General features: G+C 39.4%; 1 protein-coding gene across 1 annotated transcript; it reads left to right on the forward strand.

Moving 5' to 3' along the window:
* The first annotated feature begins 3,493 nt into the window (after positions 1 to 3,493).
* On the forward strand, positions 3,494 to 16,348 carry LOC134746468 (katanin-interacting protein-like). The gene is made up of 15 exons (XM_063680866.1): positions 3,494 to 3,733; positions 6,191 to 6,283; positions 6,863 to 6,963; positions 7,338 to 7,499; positions 7,957 to 8,276; positions 8,596 to 8,775; positions 9,462 to 9,599; positions 9,962 to 10,220; positions 10,580 to 10,810; positions 11,451 to 11,625; positions 12,367 to 12,554; positions 13,822 to 13,966; positions 14,351 to 14,444; positions 14,563 to 14,678; positions 15,134 to 16,348. The coding sequence occupies exons 1-15, from the start codon at positions 3,648 to 3,650 to the stop codon at positions 15,222 to 15,224; spliced, it is 2,379 nt and encodes a 792-aa protein (XP_063536936.1). The 5' UTR covers positions 3,494 to 3,647; the 3' UTR covers positions 15,225 to 16,348.
* Positions 16,349 to 16,421: the final 73 nt, after the last annotated feature.

Genomic DNA, 16,421 nt, shown 5'->3' on the forward strand with positions numbered 1-16,421 from the left:
GGCTCTGCTCAAACTTTATATTATGGAGAAAAGTTGTTGGAACTAATTAGCTCACGTAATTTATGCATATTAAATACTGGATCTCCAACTAGACTTGCTCGAAATCCAAGTGCAATAGACCTGTCCATTTGTACTCCAGATCTTGCTTCATCTCTATCTTGGTCAACTGCAGTTTCCACTTATGGTAGCGACCATTTTCCTATTCTCATTGCCTTTCCTTTGTTTAAGAAACCTCAAAGGCATGTCAGAATGCCCCGTATAAAACACAAGCTGATTGATGATAGATGGCATCAGTACAGAGAGGCTGTAGAACAAAAAATCAATAATTTGCCAGAAATAAGTCATTTGAATATATTAGACAGTTCACAAGCATTTGCCACAGCTTTGCTTGACGCTGCAAATGAAACCTTTCCTTTGAAAAGTAGTAGTCCAGAATTCATTCCATCTCCACCTTGGTGGGATTCAGATTGCACTCTTGCAGTTAAACAAAGAAAGGAGGCAGAGAAAAGGTATTGTCAAGAAATGACTGATAATAACTTTGATAACTACTTAGAAGTTGCTAAATCCACTAAAGAATTACTTAGAAAAAAAAAGTTTGAAGGGTGGCATAGGTTTTGTAAATCATTAAGTCCTAATGTTTCACCATCTATAGTTTGGCAAAACATTAGACGGTTTAGATCGGCATTTAAAGACACACAGAGTAAAATACCTCCACTTTTAGCAGAACAAGTCATGGATCGTTTGGGTCCACCTTACGTCCCAGAGCATCCTATGATTCTCAGACCACTCATGTTATCTAATAATAATGCTGAAGATGTTTTAAATTCCCCCTTTTCACTTTTTGAACTAAAAGGAGTACTTTCGTCAACTAAAGACTCTGCACCCGGTGAAGACGGGATTCCTTACTCTTTCTTGTCAAAACTTGACGATAACAGTCTTTGTTACTTCCTTTCATTGATTAACAATGTTATGATAACAGGCTCTGTTCCTAAAGAATGGAGGACTCAAACATTAATTTTAATACAGAAGCCGAATAAACCCAATTCAGATCCCACATCGTATAGACCGATAGCTTTATCAACTGTACTGTCTAAAATTGCCGAACACTTAGTAAAAATCCGATTGGAATGGTTTATAGAACATAATAAACTGTTATCTTGTAATCAATTTGGTTTTAGGAAAGGTAAATGTACTCTTGACAGTTTAAGCATTTTTACCACAGATATCCGAATAAGTTTCTCTAGAAATGACTTCTTAGTTGCTGCTTTTCTAGATATAAATGCTGCGTACGACAACGTCAACATTTCAATCTTAAAAAATAAATTAATTCAACTAGATGTTCCTAACTTTTTGATTAATTTTATAATAAATATGTTGCATGAAAGGTACATAAAGTATCCACTAGACCAGTCTGGAAATGAAGTCATTCAAAGAACAGTTTGGAAGGGCCTGCCACAAGGATCTGTCTTGAGTCCTTTACTATATAACATTTATACTTATGATTTGGAACTTTCTGTTAAAGGGCAGGTAAATGTTCTTCAATATGCCGATGATTTGCTCTTATATGTTTCTGGGCGATCTTTAGAAAACATTAGTAATGTATTATCATCATCTTTGAGTGCCTTAAATAATTGGTTGAATAATAATGGATTAGATCTTTCGCCGTCTAAAAGTTCGGTTGTAGTTTTTTCACGAAAGCAAAATATTCCACCTGTTAACATAAATTATAATGGTAGTCCATTAGTAATTAAAGATAATGTAAAATTTTTGGGAGTTATATTGGACCGTAAACTTACTGGACTTCCTCATTTTGAAAATATTGAATTAAGATGTGAACGGAATCTGAACATTTTAAGATGTCTGACAGGAGTCTGGTGGGGGGCTCACCCTTTTACTATGAGATTGCTATACAACGCTTTGATTAGAAGTGTTTTAGATTATGGTACTTTCCTCTTACACCCTGGAAATGTTAAAGCGATCAAAAAAATTGATTCTATTCAGTCCAAGGCTTTAAGATTGGTTACAGGTGCAATGAAATCGAGTCCAATAAGTTGCTTACAAGTAGAATGCTGTGATCCACCCCTTGCGTTTAGAAGACAGTTTCTCTGTGATAAATTCTTTTTCCGTACCCTGCAACTAGATTCTCATCCACTGATTTCAAAAGTAAAGCAATTGGCTGAACTGGTCGGATCCTGTAATTATTGGGCTCATAAGGATTCCCCTTGTCTTGTTAAAAGTTATAAAAAATATCAAAGTTTAGAAGCACCCACTTACAGAAGTGCGATTCTTCCTTTATATCAACACGACTACAACAGTCTCATTACAGAGCCAGATATTAAATTTAACATAGGGTTATCTAAAAACGATATTAATCCAAAATTGGAATTTATTAACCTTCTTAATATTGAATGGGCTAATTGGCACTGTTTATACACAGATGCCTCCAAACATGGCGATAGGAGTTGCGTTGGTGTTGGTATTTTCCATTCACAATACAAAGGATTACAACTTATCAAACTGCCACCTGAAACTTCCGTCTACACTGGTGAATGTTATGGTTTACTTAAAGCTATAGAATATATACTTATGTTGAAGATACCCAAAACCATAGTTTTTTCAGACTCTCGCAGTGCTTTAGAAGCCATAACGAGGTTCCCATTTAAGTCTCATAAACAGTCTCCAGTTATCTTTAATATTAGGAATCTTTTGTATAAATGTTCACAGAAGAGTTGTGCTGTCGTGCTGGCTTGGGTACCAAGCCACGTGGGCATTCCTGGGAATGAAAGAGCTGACCAATTGGCGAATGAGGCTATTCACGTGGGAGACATTGTGCCATACCAGAATTATTGTCTTGACTTAATAAATTTGTCAAAAGTTTATTTGTATGAGGATTGGAATGGGATTTGGAATAAGGAAACCTCAAAAGGTGAACATTATAGGCGTATTCAGCCGTCAATTCCAAGGAAACCATGGTTTAGCAAAATATCTTTTTCGAAAACTGTAACTTCTATTTTGTGTAGAATGCGCCTGGGGCATGTTTGTTCCCCGGAGCATTTACACGTAATAAATAAAAAGCCGGATCCTCATTGTTCTTGTGGAGACTATGGGGATCTGAACCATATTTTCTTTGCATGCCCTCTTTATGATCGGTCTGATTTCCTTTCCAGCCTTGAATCATTACGCATCCCATTTCCTACATCCATAATTTGCTTGTTATTTAGTAACTCCTATGATATTTATAAAATTATATCAGTATTTTTAGAAAAGAATGATATAAAAATATAGTATAGAATATAATTATATATATTACACTAAATCCAATCCTTTCCTTTCCAAATTTTCGTCTTATCCGTATTTCCTAATTCCTAGTTTCCCTAACTTTTAATTCCTCCACAACCTGACATTGGCTAACCTAACAAAAGCCATAACAAGAAGAAAAAAAAAAAAAAAAAAATAATGATAATAAATTATTAATAACAGGCATAAAACCCTTACAACAATTTTACTTATGTAACAAAATTTATTTTGTTAACTTATTGTTGCGTTGTTTACAACGTGAAGTTTAGAGCATAGTAATGCGTTTACTGCGTCTTCGTTAAGTACTTGAATACGGAGAGCTATCTTTTATTTTTTCTGATGGCTGAAGAATGGCTCAGGAGCACAAAAGGATGGAAGCGTTTGGATATTCAGACAAGGACGGAGAAGCACCATTCTGGCTGGAAGACATTACCAAGTAAGTGTGTATTGTGATTATTTTTAGGTATTTATTATGTCTTAGACATGATTAATGACCCCGTGTTTGTATTGGTTTTGCGTTCAATAAAGTCATTTTAGTACAATGGTCCACTTCCGCGTTTCAAGGTGACGTTGGGGCTAAACGGCTAGTGTACACAGTTTTCTAATAACATATTTAACAGTCGCAGCTAATAGTACTTTACAGAACTCCTGGTATTAATAGTAGGTATGAAAAATAAAGAAAGTCGTTTTTAGAACTTCTATATTTACCATTCAGCTTGCGAGCTTTTATTAGGTAACTATCTTTTGCCCGCGACTTCGTCTGCGTGGAATCAGTAACAGCAGCTAGAGTAAGTTTAGCGCCTGGAGAAAGTGTAATAGCAATCATTCAATTTGAGCATAAGCTTAATTGCTTCACATCAACTATCAGGCAATTCATTAAATTTCTCACTTTGACCCCCCTTTTCACTTTCTTTAGGGACGATTTCCAACAAAACCGGCCAAGTGCGAGTCGGACTCGCGCACGAAGGGTTCCGTACCATTACGCAAAAAGCGGCAGGAAAATCACGTTTGTTGTATGAGAGCCCCACTTAAATATTTATTTTATTCTATTTTTAGTATTTGTTGTTATAGCGGCAACATAAATACATCATCTGTAAAAATTTCAACTGTCTAGTCACTGTGTAGTGTATCACGGTTCATGAGATACAGCCTGGTGACAGACGGACAGACAGACAGACAGACAGCGGAGTTTTACTAATAGGGTCCCGTTTTTACCCTTTGGGTACGGAACCCTAAAAAACTATCCATGTCCTTCCTTAAACTATGCCAAATTTCAACTAAATCGGTTCAGCGGTTTAAGCGTGAAGACAGACAGACTCGCATTTATAATATAAGTATGGAATTATGGATATAGATTTATTCATGATAGGCAAATCCTATCTCATCTTATCAATAACATCAACAACGAAATCAAGGGTCGAATGATTAATTTAATATTGTGACAGTGACCAATTATACTTGGACTTTGGTTATCGTTGTAAGCTGTGATTTATTTAATCCTAAATTAAATTATTATGCAAATAATGATGATAAACTAGTGGTTCTGTGATCTCACGAACCCAAATGGCTCTGCAAATTTTGTAACCTTTTCGACAAACTAAAGCGACAAAAAATCGACAACTCACGAAATTTCACGAAAATCTGTTGAGAAATGCGATCTGTAGTTTAGAACAACTGGACAGCCGGACATACAAAAAAACCGGCCAAGTGCAGGTCGGACTCGCGTTCCAAGGGTTCCGTACATTACACAATTTAAACAATGTATTTTTTATGTGTACCGTGAGTGAAATGTCTTTAAAAAACCCGTAGGGGTCGGATCAAAAACTAAGTAATTAAGTCCGACTCACGCTTGACTGCAATTTTTAATAGGTTTTCCTGTAATCTATAGGTAAAGATCTATTTCGTGTAAATTTTTCAAAATTTTAGACCCAGTAGTTTCGGAGATAAAGGGGGGAATGGTCATTTTTTGCCTATTTTCTTGAATAACTTCTAAATCTTTAATCCTAAAATTATAAAAAAATATATTTGAGATTCTCACAATGAGTTCTTTCATTCGATATATAACACGATATAGTTTTAAAAACTTTATTTTTTAATTTTCTCATTTAACCCCCAAAAGTGACCCCCATGTTTAAAATTCATTTGTTTACGTTACATGTCCGTCTTTGGGTCACAAACTTACATATGTATACCAAATTTCAGCTTAATTGGTCCAGTAGTTTCGGAGAAAATAGGCTGTGACGGACGGACAGACAGACGCACGAGTGATCCTATAAGGGTTCCGTTTTTTCCTTTTGAGGTACGGAACCCTAAAAAAACCCAAGTCGAAAGGGAAGACCTTCGCTTTCGTTCGATCAATATTGATACTTAATTGATTAATTTAATTTCATTTATTTATTTCTTTAACAATAATACCTATGTTAGAAACTATATACCAAGTGTTAGAAAACTTACGAACTAATTACATGCTTATAATTTAATTAAACTAAGTAATGAATTCGGGAATTCGGTGGATGCGAGCGGCACAGGATCGGTCGGAGTGGCGAGCCTTGGGGGAGGCCTATGTCCAGCAGTGGACGTCTATCGGTGACATGATGATGATAATGAAGTAATGATGGGACATGTCAGCAAATAAATAAATGTATACCTATATACTAGTGAGTCAGAGGCCAAGATCCTTTTTGGGTCACTGAGCCAGTGAAGTAAGTAAGTAAGTATATAAGTATATATTATTATTAAGAATTACATATTCTATGGATGTAATATGTAATCCGAAATAAAAGCTTTTTAATTTAATTTAATTTAATATATAGAATCACCAATAGCCTTGCCGTTTTCGCAGGCGTAGGTTAATTTTCCCTAACATTAACCATTTAACAAACTCGTATTGCAGGGAGATGAAAGAGACTCATATTAGAAACAGCAACGAATCCCCTCCCACCCACGACAAGTCCCAGCTTAACTATGGCAAACCTCAGACTTACAGGTAAGGATTAAAAAAATCAGTGCACATAATCAATCGGATAGTGCGTTTCGATGTTTACATCTTGGTTAGCTATGTATATAGTATATACTCATTTCTCCGCATTAGATGCGTCCTATGTTTTTACGATTGCTTGGAATGCTATGAAAACACATGGTGAAAATCGCCAGACTAAGTGCCAGTTGCACCATCCGCACTTGACAGACTGATCAACGTCACCCGGTGCGCCGCGGCAGTTTACTATGAAACTTTCCATACTATAAAATTTAGCGAACTCTTTACGATGACAAACAGTTGGTGCAACCGACCCTAAGCCGCCTAATTAAAAGTAGGTTAAGTAGGTTTATATGTATACAGGAAGGCAAAAAAATGAGTGCATTCCCGTTGCCAGGGAGGTTTTGACAACTTTTACTATTGGTCCCATAGTTCAATATCGATAGGTGCATACGGTTCAATATCGATAGGTACTTACTTTTCCCACACGCCATTTCTAACTAGGCGTGTAGTGTACCTAAGCGTGTTCCTAAAACGTAACATTTGGTAAACAAGAGAAAACTTCAACACATTTCATCTCGATGACAGGTTAACAAGAAGAACATCTTTGGACACTACAATGGATTTGCTAAACAAACCTCAAATGCAGCCGCTCGCCCATTCCGCGGGCACAGCTCGATACAGTAAAGGTAAGCTTAGACTAATTTGAAGGTTTTAGGATCCCCCACTTTATATTTTTAGAACAACAAAACTGGAGTTTTAGGCGTCCATAGGCTACGGAGACTGCTTACCATCAGGCGGGCTGTATGCTTGTTTTTGCCACCGACGTCGTATTAAAAAAAACAACACCTCTTTGGGTGTCAATGTCTCATGTTGGGTGACAATGCAATTTATGCAATATTACCATCGATCTGATCTGATGATGGACATAGGAGATGGCCATAGGAACTCTGTAGTAAAACAACACAACCTAATTGCTGGGTTTGTTATTAGAAACTTGAGTATTAATTGCCTGTTGAAAGTACAGAAATTTTTGACAAATACATCCATTTTGTCTATTCAGGCTACTCCCAGAACGGTCGTCGAAAGTATCGCAATAGTCTTCTAGACTGGGACGACACCAACGGTTCATCCAACGACTTCCTCTCAGATCTACTGCCGCACTACGTGACACCCCGCCATCGCCGCGAGGACCACGACTTTAAAGATGTCATACTTGGGACGAGTGAGTATAACCCTCTTGAACCTACTGGACCGAAATTTTAACGACTTTCCTTTCACTACGTGACACCCCCACCCCGCCATCGCCGCGAGAACCACGACTTCAGCGACGTCATACTTGGGACGAAAGAATATATGTAATTATGTCATAGTCCGTATTATGTAATAAGCTGGGGTATTTAAACAGCAACACAAACGTACTGGAGACGAAACAAGACCACGGCTATTTCGTTGCTTCGTCTTCTAGAGTCTGCGCGGAAAGAGAAGAGTCGTGAAATGTATGGGCTCCCTTACAATCCACGACTCTTCTCTTTCCGCGCAGACTCTAACCTGTTGAGATTGAGCACGATTTGTCACTAAAAGGTCTATTGATGATGAGTACTTAGACGATGCCAACTAAATGTTGCGAAAAATGTATCCCGCAGTATAAGGTTTATTCCTTAATTTGGTTAACTTCACAGGACAGCAAGACATCAAAACAGGTCGAACAAAATCTAATGATACGTCATCGAGCATTCACACTGGCTCATTAAAAAAATATGAGAGTTACACCACCAATCCGCCAAAGAAACCTGCATCACTAAGTTCTGTGCCGTCTTCAAGAAACACCGACACGAAAAGTACAAAAGAGTGGTTAAAAAGCGAGTTTGTGATACCCGAATTGCCTGAAGGGAGGTTGCTAGAACTGAAGGTATACTCTAACTGGGGGGACAACTACTTGGTTGGATTGAACGGCATAGAGCTGTTTAATTCTGACGGACAACTAGTGCCAATTGAAAAGGTACGTTTCGGTTAGGTTTGACCACTTGACTAATGTGTTTCTAGTGCAAAGCTGGAAGATATAGGTAAGCAGACAAAATTAAAAACATACGTGAATGCTTAAGGTTTCCACCTTCTCTTGAGCGCCCAAACTTCACCACAGTAATAAAATAAACTACTTGATAAACTCCTCTACAAACTTCTTTAGCTTTACTACTGGACCATTATGTACCTTGCGGAAGATCTCCATCTGAGGCTCGCTGTAGGCATTGTGGGAATTACCCTCGTTCCAAATAAATTGTGATAAGTAGGTACTTAAATAAATTACTTACTGTATATAGGTATGGACGGACTCAGAAGCCGGCGACACGAAGCACGGCCGCCCCGATGCAATAGTGGATGGAGTGGTACGAACAAGAGACGACCGACATTGTTGGACGACTCCGATACCAAGGAGTGCACCCGTAGTGCTAAGTTTACTCTTGGCTAACTGCGCTACTATCGCTTTGCTCAGAATTTGGGTACGTAACAATTTAGAAATAGTTTCTAATTTTAGTAGTGGTATCTTTCTAGTTTAACATTCCTCTCGTCCACTGCTGGACATAGGCCTCTCCTATTGCACGCCATTGAGCACGATTTGCGGCAACTCTGATCCAGGTCTTGCCAGCCACCTTGCGAAGGTCATCGCTCCATCTAGTTTGAGGGCGTCCTACGCTACATTTGCCGATACGCGGTCTCCACTCGAGAACTTGTCTACCCCAACGGTTATCGGTTCTACGTCTAATATGACCGGCCCACTGCCACTTCAGCTTGCTAATCCGGTGGACTATGTCGACGACTTTAGTTCTCTAGCGGATGACTTCATTACGAATACGATCCCTCAGAGAGACTCCGAGCATAGCCCTTTCCATAGCTCGCTGAGCGACTTTGAATTTATGGACCAGTCCTATCGTGAGTGTTCACGTTTCGGCTCCGTATGTCATCACAGGTAGGACGCACTGATTGAAGACTTTTATTTTCAGACTCTGTGGGATTGACGACCGACGTGAAGACTCGACGGATCCCCTATTTCTAAATGAATACTCTTACTCTTAGGTGTACGTAAAGACACAAATTGAGTAATAATTTCAGTTCCTACATCTGGGTCTAGTAAATAAGTATTAGACTTATTTGACGGAGATTTACTTTATGTGACGGTATTTTTCAGAACTATAATAAGTCCCGCATATACTCTTCACGTGGGATCCGCTTGGTGCAGATCAAGTTGGATGACCGCGTCATATTCCATGGAGAAGTTGCTCGGGCGAGCGGCGAGGTCAAGGGCCTCCTTCCTACGTTCGGTGACGTAAGTATGAAGGGTATTCTGTGGGTAGGCCATTGCCTGTGCCATCAATATGGACAATATATGGCGAGGAAATCAGAATCGAATTTAGTGTAACAAAAAACTCGGCGTAAATGACAGTAAAATTTTACGATAGCATCAGCTAGTCTAGAGCGGTCTTGGTTTTGGTCATTGAACTTTACCTACGTCTTAAGTCTAACTCTAAGTACCCCCTCTGATTTATTCATTCTGTGATTTCGATGTCAGGTAACTAGATCTGCATTTCGGACTAAAAACTGCACCAGCTATGTGATGTTACTAAATTTAAAGAATGAGACGTCAACACGAGAATTCGTGCCGTTTCAGACAGAAAATTCCTCTTACAGACGATCCTCTTCACCAAAGACCCATCAATCTTCGAAGCCATAATGGTAAACGACAGGAACTTCCAATCGCTCATGCGAGATAACGAACCGAGCGACATCCCAGCCGACATGAGGCCTCCTACAGCCGACGGGAGGGACGGACTCAGTCCGATGCTGAATGAATCCTGGGAAGAGCAGAAGGAGGCTAAATACGTGGCCAAGAAGATTAAGATAACGCTCATGTCGACGTGGGGACAGAGGAATCTGATAGGGCTGACAGGTATGCTGTTCGTTATGGTGGCACGACTCTTCCATTATAAAATGCGTATTATACGTGGAAAGCTACGTTGCGTTGTCAATTCTTATATTCAGTACTTCATCAACGTAGGCCAAACGTAGGTCTCAAGTAACGTTAAAGGGACAAAGTGATATTGTTGTCGTTCCACCGCAGTTAGGTAAAACTGCTAAAACTATAGCTTAATTTGTCAAGCTATAGTTTCCATTGTCTGTATTTCCTAATAAACTTGACGTTCTGAACCAATTTTTATAGTTCTCTTATTACTTACTTTTAAAGTAAAGTAAAACTAGGGTCAAATCACTGGTAAGCTAATAAAAATATTAAGATACCTTTATACCCAGGAATCGAGATCCTCTGCTACAGCTCCGCCATCCGCGTGCACCGCGCCTACGCCTACACTTCCCACATCTCCGAAGACCGCCTCGACCCATCCAAGTTGCTGGACTGCAAGAGCCTGTTCAACGGACGCAGCATTTCCACGGACTTTGAGGATATGTGGTGCACGAACTTTGTGTCGGGGAGCATGTTTTGTCATATTGTAATGGAATTGCCGGAGACTAGTGAAATCACATGTAAGTTTATGGACACATTTTCTATATACTAGTATAAGTCAGCCTCTCCGAAGACCGCCTCGACCCATCCTTTTCCAAGCTTCTTGACTGCAAGAGCCTGTTCAACGGACGCAAAATTTCCGCGAACTTTGAAGATATGTGGTGTACGAACTTTGAGCATGTTCTTCTATATCGCCATGGAGTTGCCAGAGACTAGTGAAATTACATATAAGTTGATTGTTTAAAGTTATATGGACGCATTTTCTGCATAGGTAGGTAGTAAAGTATACACACTCAGTGTCGGATTAGCCACATGGCAAAAGTATCAAATGCCACGGGCCCCGGGCACCTTGCATTGATGGCTGTAAAAACCCATGTTTCACTTCGTCCGACAAAATTGAAACAATTCATGGGTCCCATAATAGAATTTGCTACAGACCTCGCGCTGGCTTAATCCGGCACTGCCCACACCTCCGAAGACCGCCTCGACCCGTCCAAACTTAATTTTTGACTGCGTTTGAAATCTAGCGTTGACTCTCCTTAGTGGCATGACTTTTGGGCCCATACACGAATTCCGCCTTCAAGCTCAAAGCCAAGAAATTGTATAGCTAAATAGGTATGCGTAGTAATGAACCGCAAATATATTTAAGATCTTATTTAGGTATTCGCATCTGGAACTACAACGCCAACGTGGACCTGTCGTACATCGGCGCCAAGCACTGCCGCGTCTCCCTAGACGGCAACCCTCTTCAGAGCCGCCCGCTATTACTCCGACGGGCCCCTGGAGATACCTGCTACGATTATGTGCAGCAGTTGGACTTACAAGATGAAGATCGGTAATGATCTTACCTGTTTAGATTTTTAAACCATTCGGCATGGTCAGCAGATGACGCGGTGTCACTTTTAGAATTTCATGCATATTTACAGCCGATTCACGTTCTGGCATATGAAAGGTTAAGGAGGCGGCCATCCAGAGATTTAAGTATGAACTTTCTTGAATACACCGTGTTTTTATTGAATTCCGTTAACTTCGGGCTTCGGGGTATGGTTATGTACGTTTAAGAAAACTAAATGGCATAGTTAATTTTCAAAAAAAAAATGTTTTTTTTTAATTTTTTTAGTTATTTTTTATAAAAAGTAATTAAATGTTGCATATAGCGTTGTTGTAACATGGGCATTACATTTCACTCAACCAAACAATTTAATACTGTGACATATCAATGTCATTTCGAACATCGATCGTCCGAGATTAGTAGCAAATGTATGAACTCATACTAAACACAATATGTAATCAAGCCCTAAGGCAAGTGTACACGCTCGTACTAATCAGAAAAAAATAAATTATTGATTATCTCCGAAATGGAGTTAGTTAGAATACCGGTGTCTTTAAGAAAGTTACTTGATTTAAGCTCAGGTATGCACCCTTGAAAAAAACACGCTGTATATGCAGACTGTGATTTGCGTTATTATAGGATTAATTATGAGAAACGGCAAGATATTATTCCCACCAACATTTTGAAGAATCTCCAATTAATGTTCAATCTTAAAGTCACGTTTATGTTGTTCTCCCCTATCAGGTTAGAAAACCCAAAGGAACTAGACTACACAGAGCTCTCCTACAACGGCGGGGGAGAGTTAAGCGCACCTACCGGCTTTGTTCTGCAAATCAGCATATTCTCGACCTGGGGCGATGCGTACTACGTGGGGCTCACTGCGGTCGAGCTGTACGATCCTATGGGGAACCTCATACCTGTTACTGAGACCAGTGAGTGTACTATAGTTATTTGTTATACAAGGGTGCAAAGTTGTATTTTACCCGCGAGTGTAGAATTGAAACACGAGCAAGCGAAAGGATTCTATAGGTGAACCACGAGCGAAGCGAGTGGTTCTAAAATAGAATCCTGAGCGTAGCGAGTGTTTCAACACACGAGAAGTAAAATACATTTGCGCCCGTGTATAACACAAAACTTTTCACCTCACTATAGCGAGGAAAATGCAACATCCACAGGCGTTAGATCATCTTCATCACTGGAATCACTCATTTCTCTACGATATTATAACAGAAAACTCTGGAAGTTGTGTATTTTTACGCGAGTTGGTGAGAAAAGATTTTTAGTAAAAAAATTGTTGACAATGTTGACATTTTTGACGTATGAAATGTCAACGATGCGTTTTGAAATTGCATCGACTCAACTTGTGCGTTCAGAATTATATTTAACATCATTATAAAAAAAACAAACGTTTCTTATGGAATTTTAAGGTTTATGACTTAAAATCATTAAATAAAGCTAAATTTGGTATTTTTCATTAGATTCTCAAACCATTTATTTAATGATAATTAATATCGAACGAATTATTACCATAAACGATTTACGTTTTGTTATCTGTCAAGCTACTTAAACACGCTACATCCAAGGTCAAATTACTTTCCCCACTAGTGGATAAAACGCGTTTTTCCCCGCTTGTATTGAAGGATAAAAGACAACTTTCCGAGCTAGTGAGGGGAAAAATTTATAATGTTTTTACCTACATAGAATATTCCATTCAGAAAGTAAAGGATTCACAAGTGAGCCTGGCTTTGTCTCTACAAGTGAATTCAATTTCTCATAACAATTATGTCCGTAAATAAGAATGAACTGGGTGTCTTTGGTACCTTATCAACAGTAAAAGGGCCAAAACTATCCGAAACACAGGTGACAGGGTTATACTTAATACAACGAAAGAAATGACACTTTCGGCGTAACCAGCGCGTTCATAGTAGAGCAGGTGATTCCAATCAGGTGAACTTTTGGGATTGGACTGGTGCAGTTAAAAAAGTTTTCCTGGGGGCCTAGCCAACATGACAATCGTTGATAGAAAACGCCATTCGAAACTTGCGCTTGCTCTTGCTCACGTGACTTTTCGTAGCATCAGTCATCCCGATACATTTCTTCTTTTTGTTTGGCGTTTGTCAATGTACGATTGACGTCTTGGCTAGGTCCCCTGATATGAGCCCGACCATTAAAAACTACCCGCTTATACATTTTTGTCAGACGTGTGCGCGCACCCAGCGAGCGTGAACGTTTTGGACTCACGCGCTCTGGACGTACGGACACCCGATAAACTTGTGGATGGAGTCGTCTCTTGTGACGCGGCGCATTCCTGGCTCGCGCCCATCTTGCCACACACACTCAACAGGTATTTAGTGTATTCACTTTGTAAAACTACAGCCTGCTGATTAACTATTTTGGCTACTAGACTTCTCGTTACAGTTATCCAAAGTGAAAATGGTCTTAGAAATATTTGGGAACAGCGTTTCTTTTGACTTCTTAGTTCTTGTTCGTCTTCTTAGTACTTTTTAATTCCTCATTCCTGAAGATATTCGCTGCCCTGTGCTCTGTCTTCAACAGTCGGATCTGTCCTGGCCCTAACCGCTTGGTAGAATTTGTCAGACTCTTCTGATGGCAAGCGATTACCGTCGCCCATGGACACCTGCAACACCAGACAAACCCAGCCGGTTGAGAGAAAAGGGTCCACCCAAGAGAATTTAACCAGTTATGTTAACACGTGAACTGTTTACAGGGTATTTTTCGTGTTCAACGCGCCAGTATCAATTTATGGCATCAAGATATGGAACTATGGAAAAACTCCCTCGAGAGGTGTCAAGGAATTTGGGGTAAGATATTTGTTATTATGGTGGAGGGCAATTACGTTTTCTAATACATTGGAATCTAGTTTTTGCTCTGCAGTTAAATGCGATTATTGAGCACGTAAAGGTTCAATTAATGTTGCAGGTGCTGATCGACGATTTACTTCTGTTTAATGGCACGCTGGACTGCGCGAAGACTGGCGACACAATCGCACCGCAGTGGATCTGCCTGCAGAACAACGATGACGATTCCACACCAAGGTATTTTGCCTTTTAAGTCTCAAGTCTCACTTCCATCTTAGCGCCTCACAGTAAAATAACATTGGCGCCCTTGTGATCATAATTATAAGGAAAAGTTAAAGCGAATAAGGGAAAAACTCAACGTCGTGTCGTATCAGGCTGTCAAAGAGAAGACAGAGGACCGCCAAACATGGAAATTGCTCCACCAACAAGTCTTTCTCTTTTTCTTTATTACAAAAAGGCAAGTATTTGACCGCAATCTCACCTGATGGTAATTAAGTGCCGATGCAGTCTAGGATGGACTCTCGATTTAAAAAGATCCAAGTTAAAGTGGACTGGGAATAGATTTACAGGAAGTGAATTCCACTCCTTAGCCGTTCGCATGATAAAGCTGGATATATGATGATGATGATGATGACCCTTGTGACATAATCTCATGTCAGACCAAAAATAACATGAATGAGTGTTTGTTGCAGCCCCCCTCCACGAAGCACCACCTCGGGCTCGCGCACGGCCGTGGACCCCGCGGCGCGCCCCTACACCGGCGTCAGCCATCATAGGCACTGACACCAACATCATCACACTCCAAAGATACACTGCTGGCTGCTGGACATGAGGGATCAAGGGCGACCAAGCTGGTCGTGTCAGTCGTGTGATGCCCTCATATGACGGTTCACCTTCTTGGGGGCCTTTTTTGTGCGTCCGCTTCGCTGTCGCCACTCAAGACTGACCCAGCGACCATACGTCCTACTAGCATATGCCCCGCCCACTTCCTCAATGCTGCACTTCTCAGCTACGTCGACGAACTTGTTACTCTTGCCTTGTGGATCTCCTCATTATACTTACAATCACATTACTTGCTGCAGGGGCATTCGGTTAAAATTAACCTTTTATACTTACCTTGAAAAATCTACCAGAAAGAATGTTCGATTAAGGTTTACTAATGTGTATTTCTAGAGTATAGGTCTCTTGGCTGTTGCCCCATTTGACGTTTGGTTTTGAACATGTAACCGAGATAAGTCTGCAACGATTTTGATAGCACACCCAGTGCAAATGTTATTTATACGTCTCAATTTCATAGAAGTTTGACGTTTAAAATAATACTTGCATTGCGTGTGCTATCAAAATCGTAGCCATCATAAAAAAATCTTGGTCTAACTCTAGCCCGGTATAACATTTCTATCAAAACATTCGATTTAGAACTCCAATTGTATATATGTGTTTTTGTTTAATGTACCTATACCGACGAATATATTGTCGCTGTCTAAAGGATTAGACTTTATTGTAATGCATGTTTAAAATGATAATGTGAATTGAGTTTGTGTGGAGTTCTCAGTAAAGCATAAGGTAGCGCAGATATAATTTTAAATAGATCACCTAATTTACTAAGGTAATTGTCGTTAATCAAAACTTAAATTAATAATTATAAATCAATATAGTTCAAATTTAAATAAGTAGACTGCACCAGCCAAATATTAAGTGTTTCTTTATGTACCTACACAACAAATTAGTGTAGACTTAGGTTAAGCCAGGAAATACAAGTTATCTCTGTCAAATAAAGTGAATATTTCAAAGGTATTTATGTTCAATGTTTAGTCAAATAGTAAGTGTACAGTATCGTAGATAAATTCGTTGTAACATGCGTCGCTGTGTAGATTTTTTGTACCAATAATAAATCAAAGATTTTTAAACCATTGTGTTTATTTTATACCTTTTTATACGGTTAGTTTGCGCAAATATTAAAAAAAAAAATATTTTTACGGT

This window comes from Cydia strobilella, chromosome 13, assembly GCF_947568885.1.
Source record: "Cydia strobilella chromosome 13, ilCydStro3.1, whole genome shotgun sequence".
NCBI lineage: Eukaryota > Metazoa > Arthropoda > Insecta > Lepidoptera > Tortricidae > Cydia > Cydia strobilella.

Excerpts from the sequence above, each read along its gene's own strand:
- LOC134746468 (XM_063680866.1), top strand. The coding sequence starts at position 3,648 with ATGGCTCAGGAGCACAAAAGGATGGAAGCGTTTGGATATTCAGACAAG. Across the intron at positions 11,626-12,366 it reads GACTTACAAGATGAAGATCG|GTTAGAAAACCCAAAGGAAC; the intron begins GTAATGATCTTA and ends CTCCCCTATCAG. Across the intron at positions 14,445-14,562 it reads GAGGTGTCAAGGAATTTGGG|GTGCTGATCGACGATTTACT; the intron begins GTAAGATATTTG and ends TTAATGTTGCAG.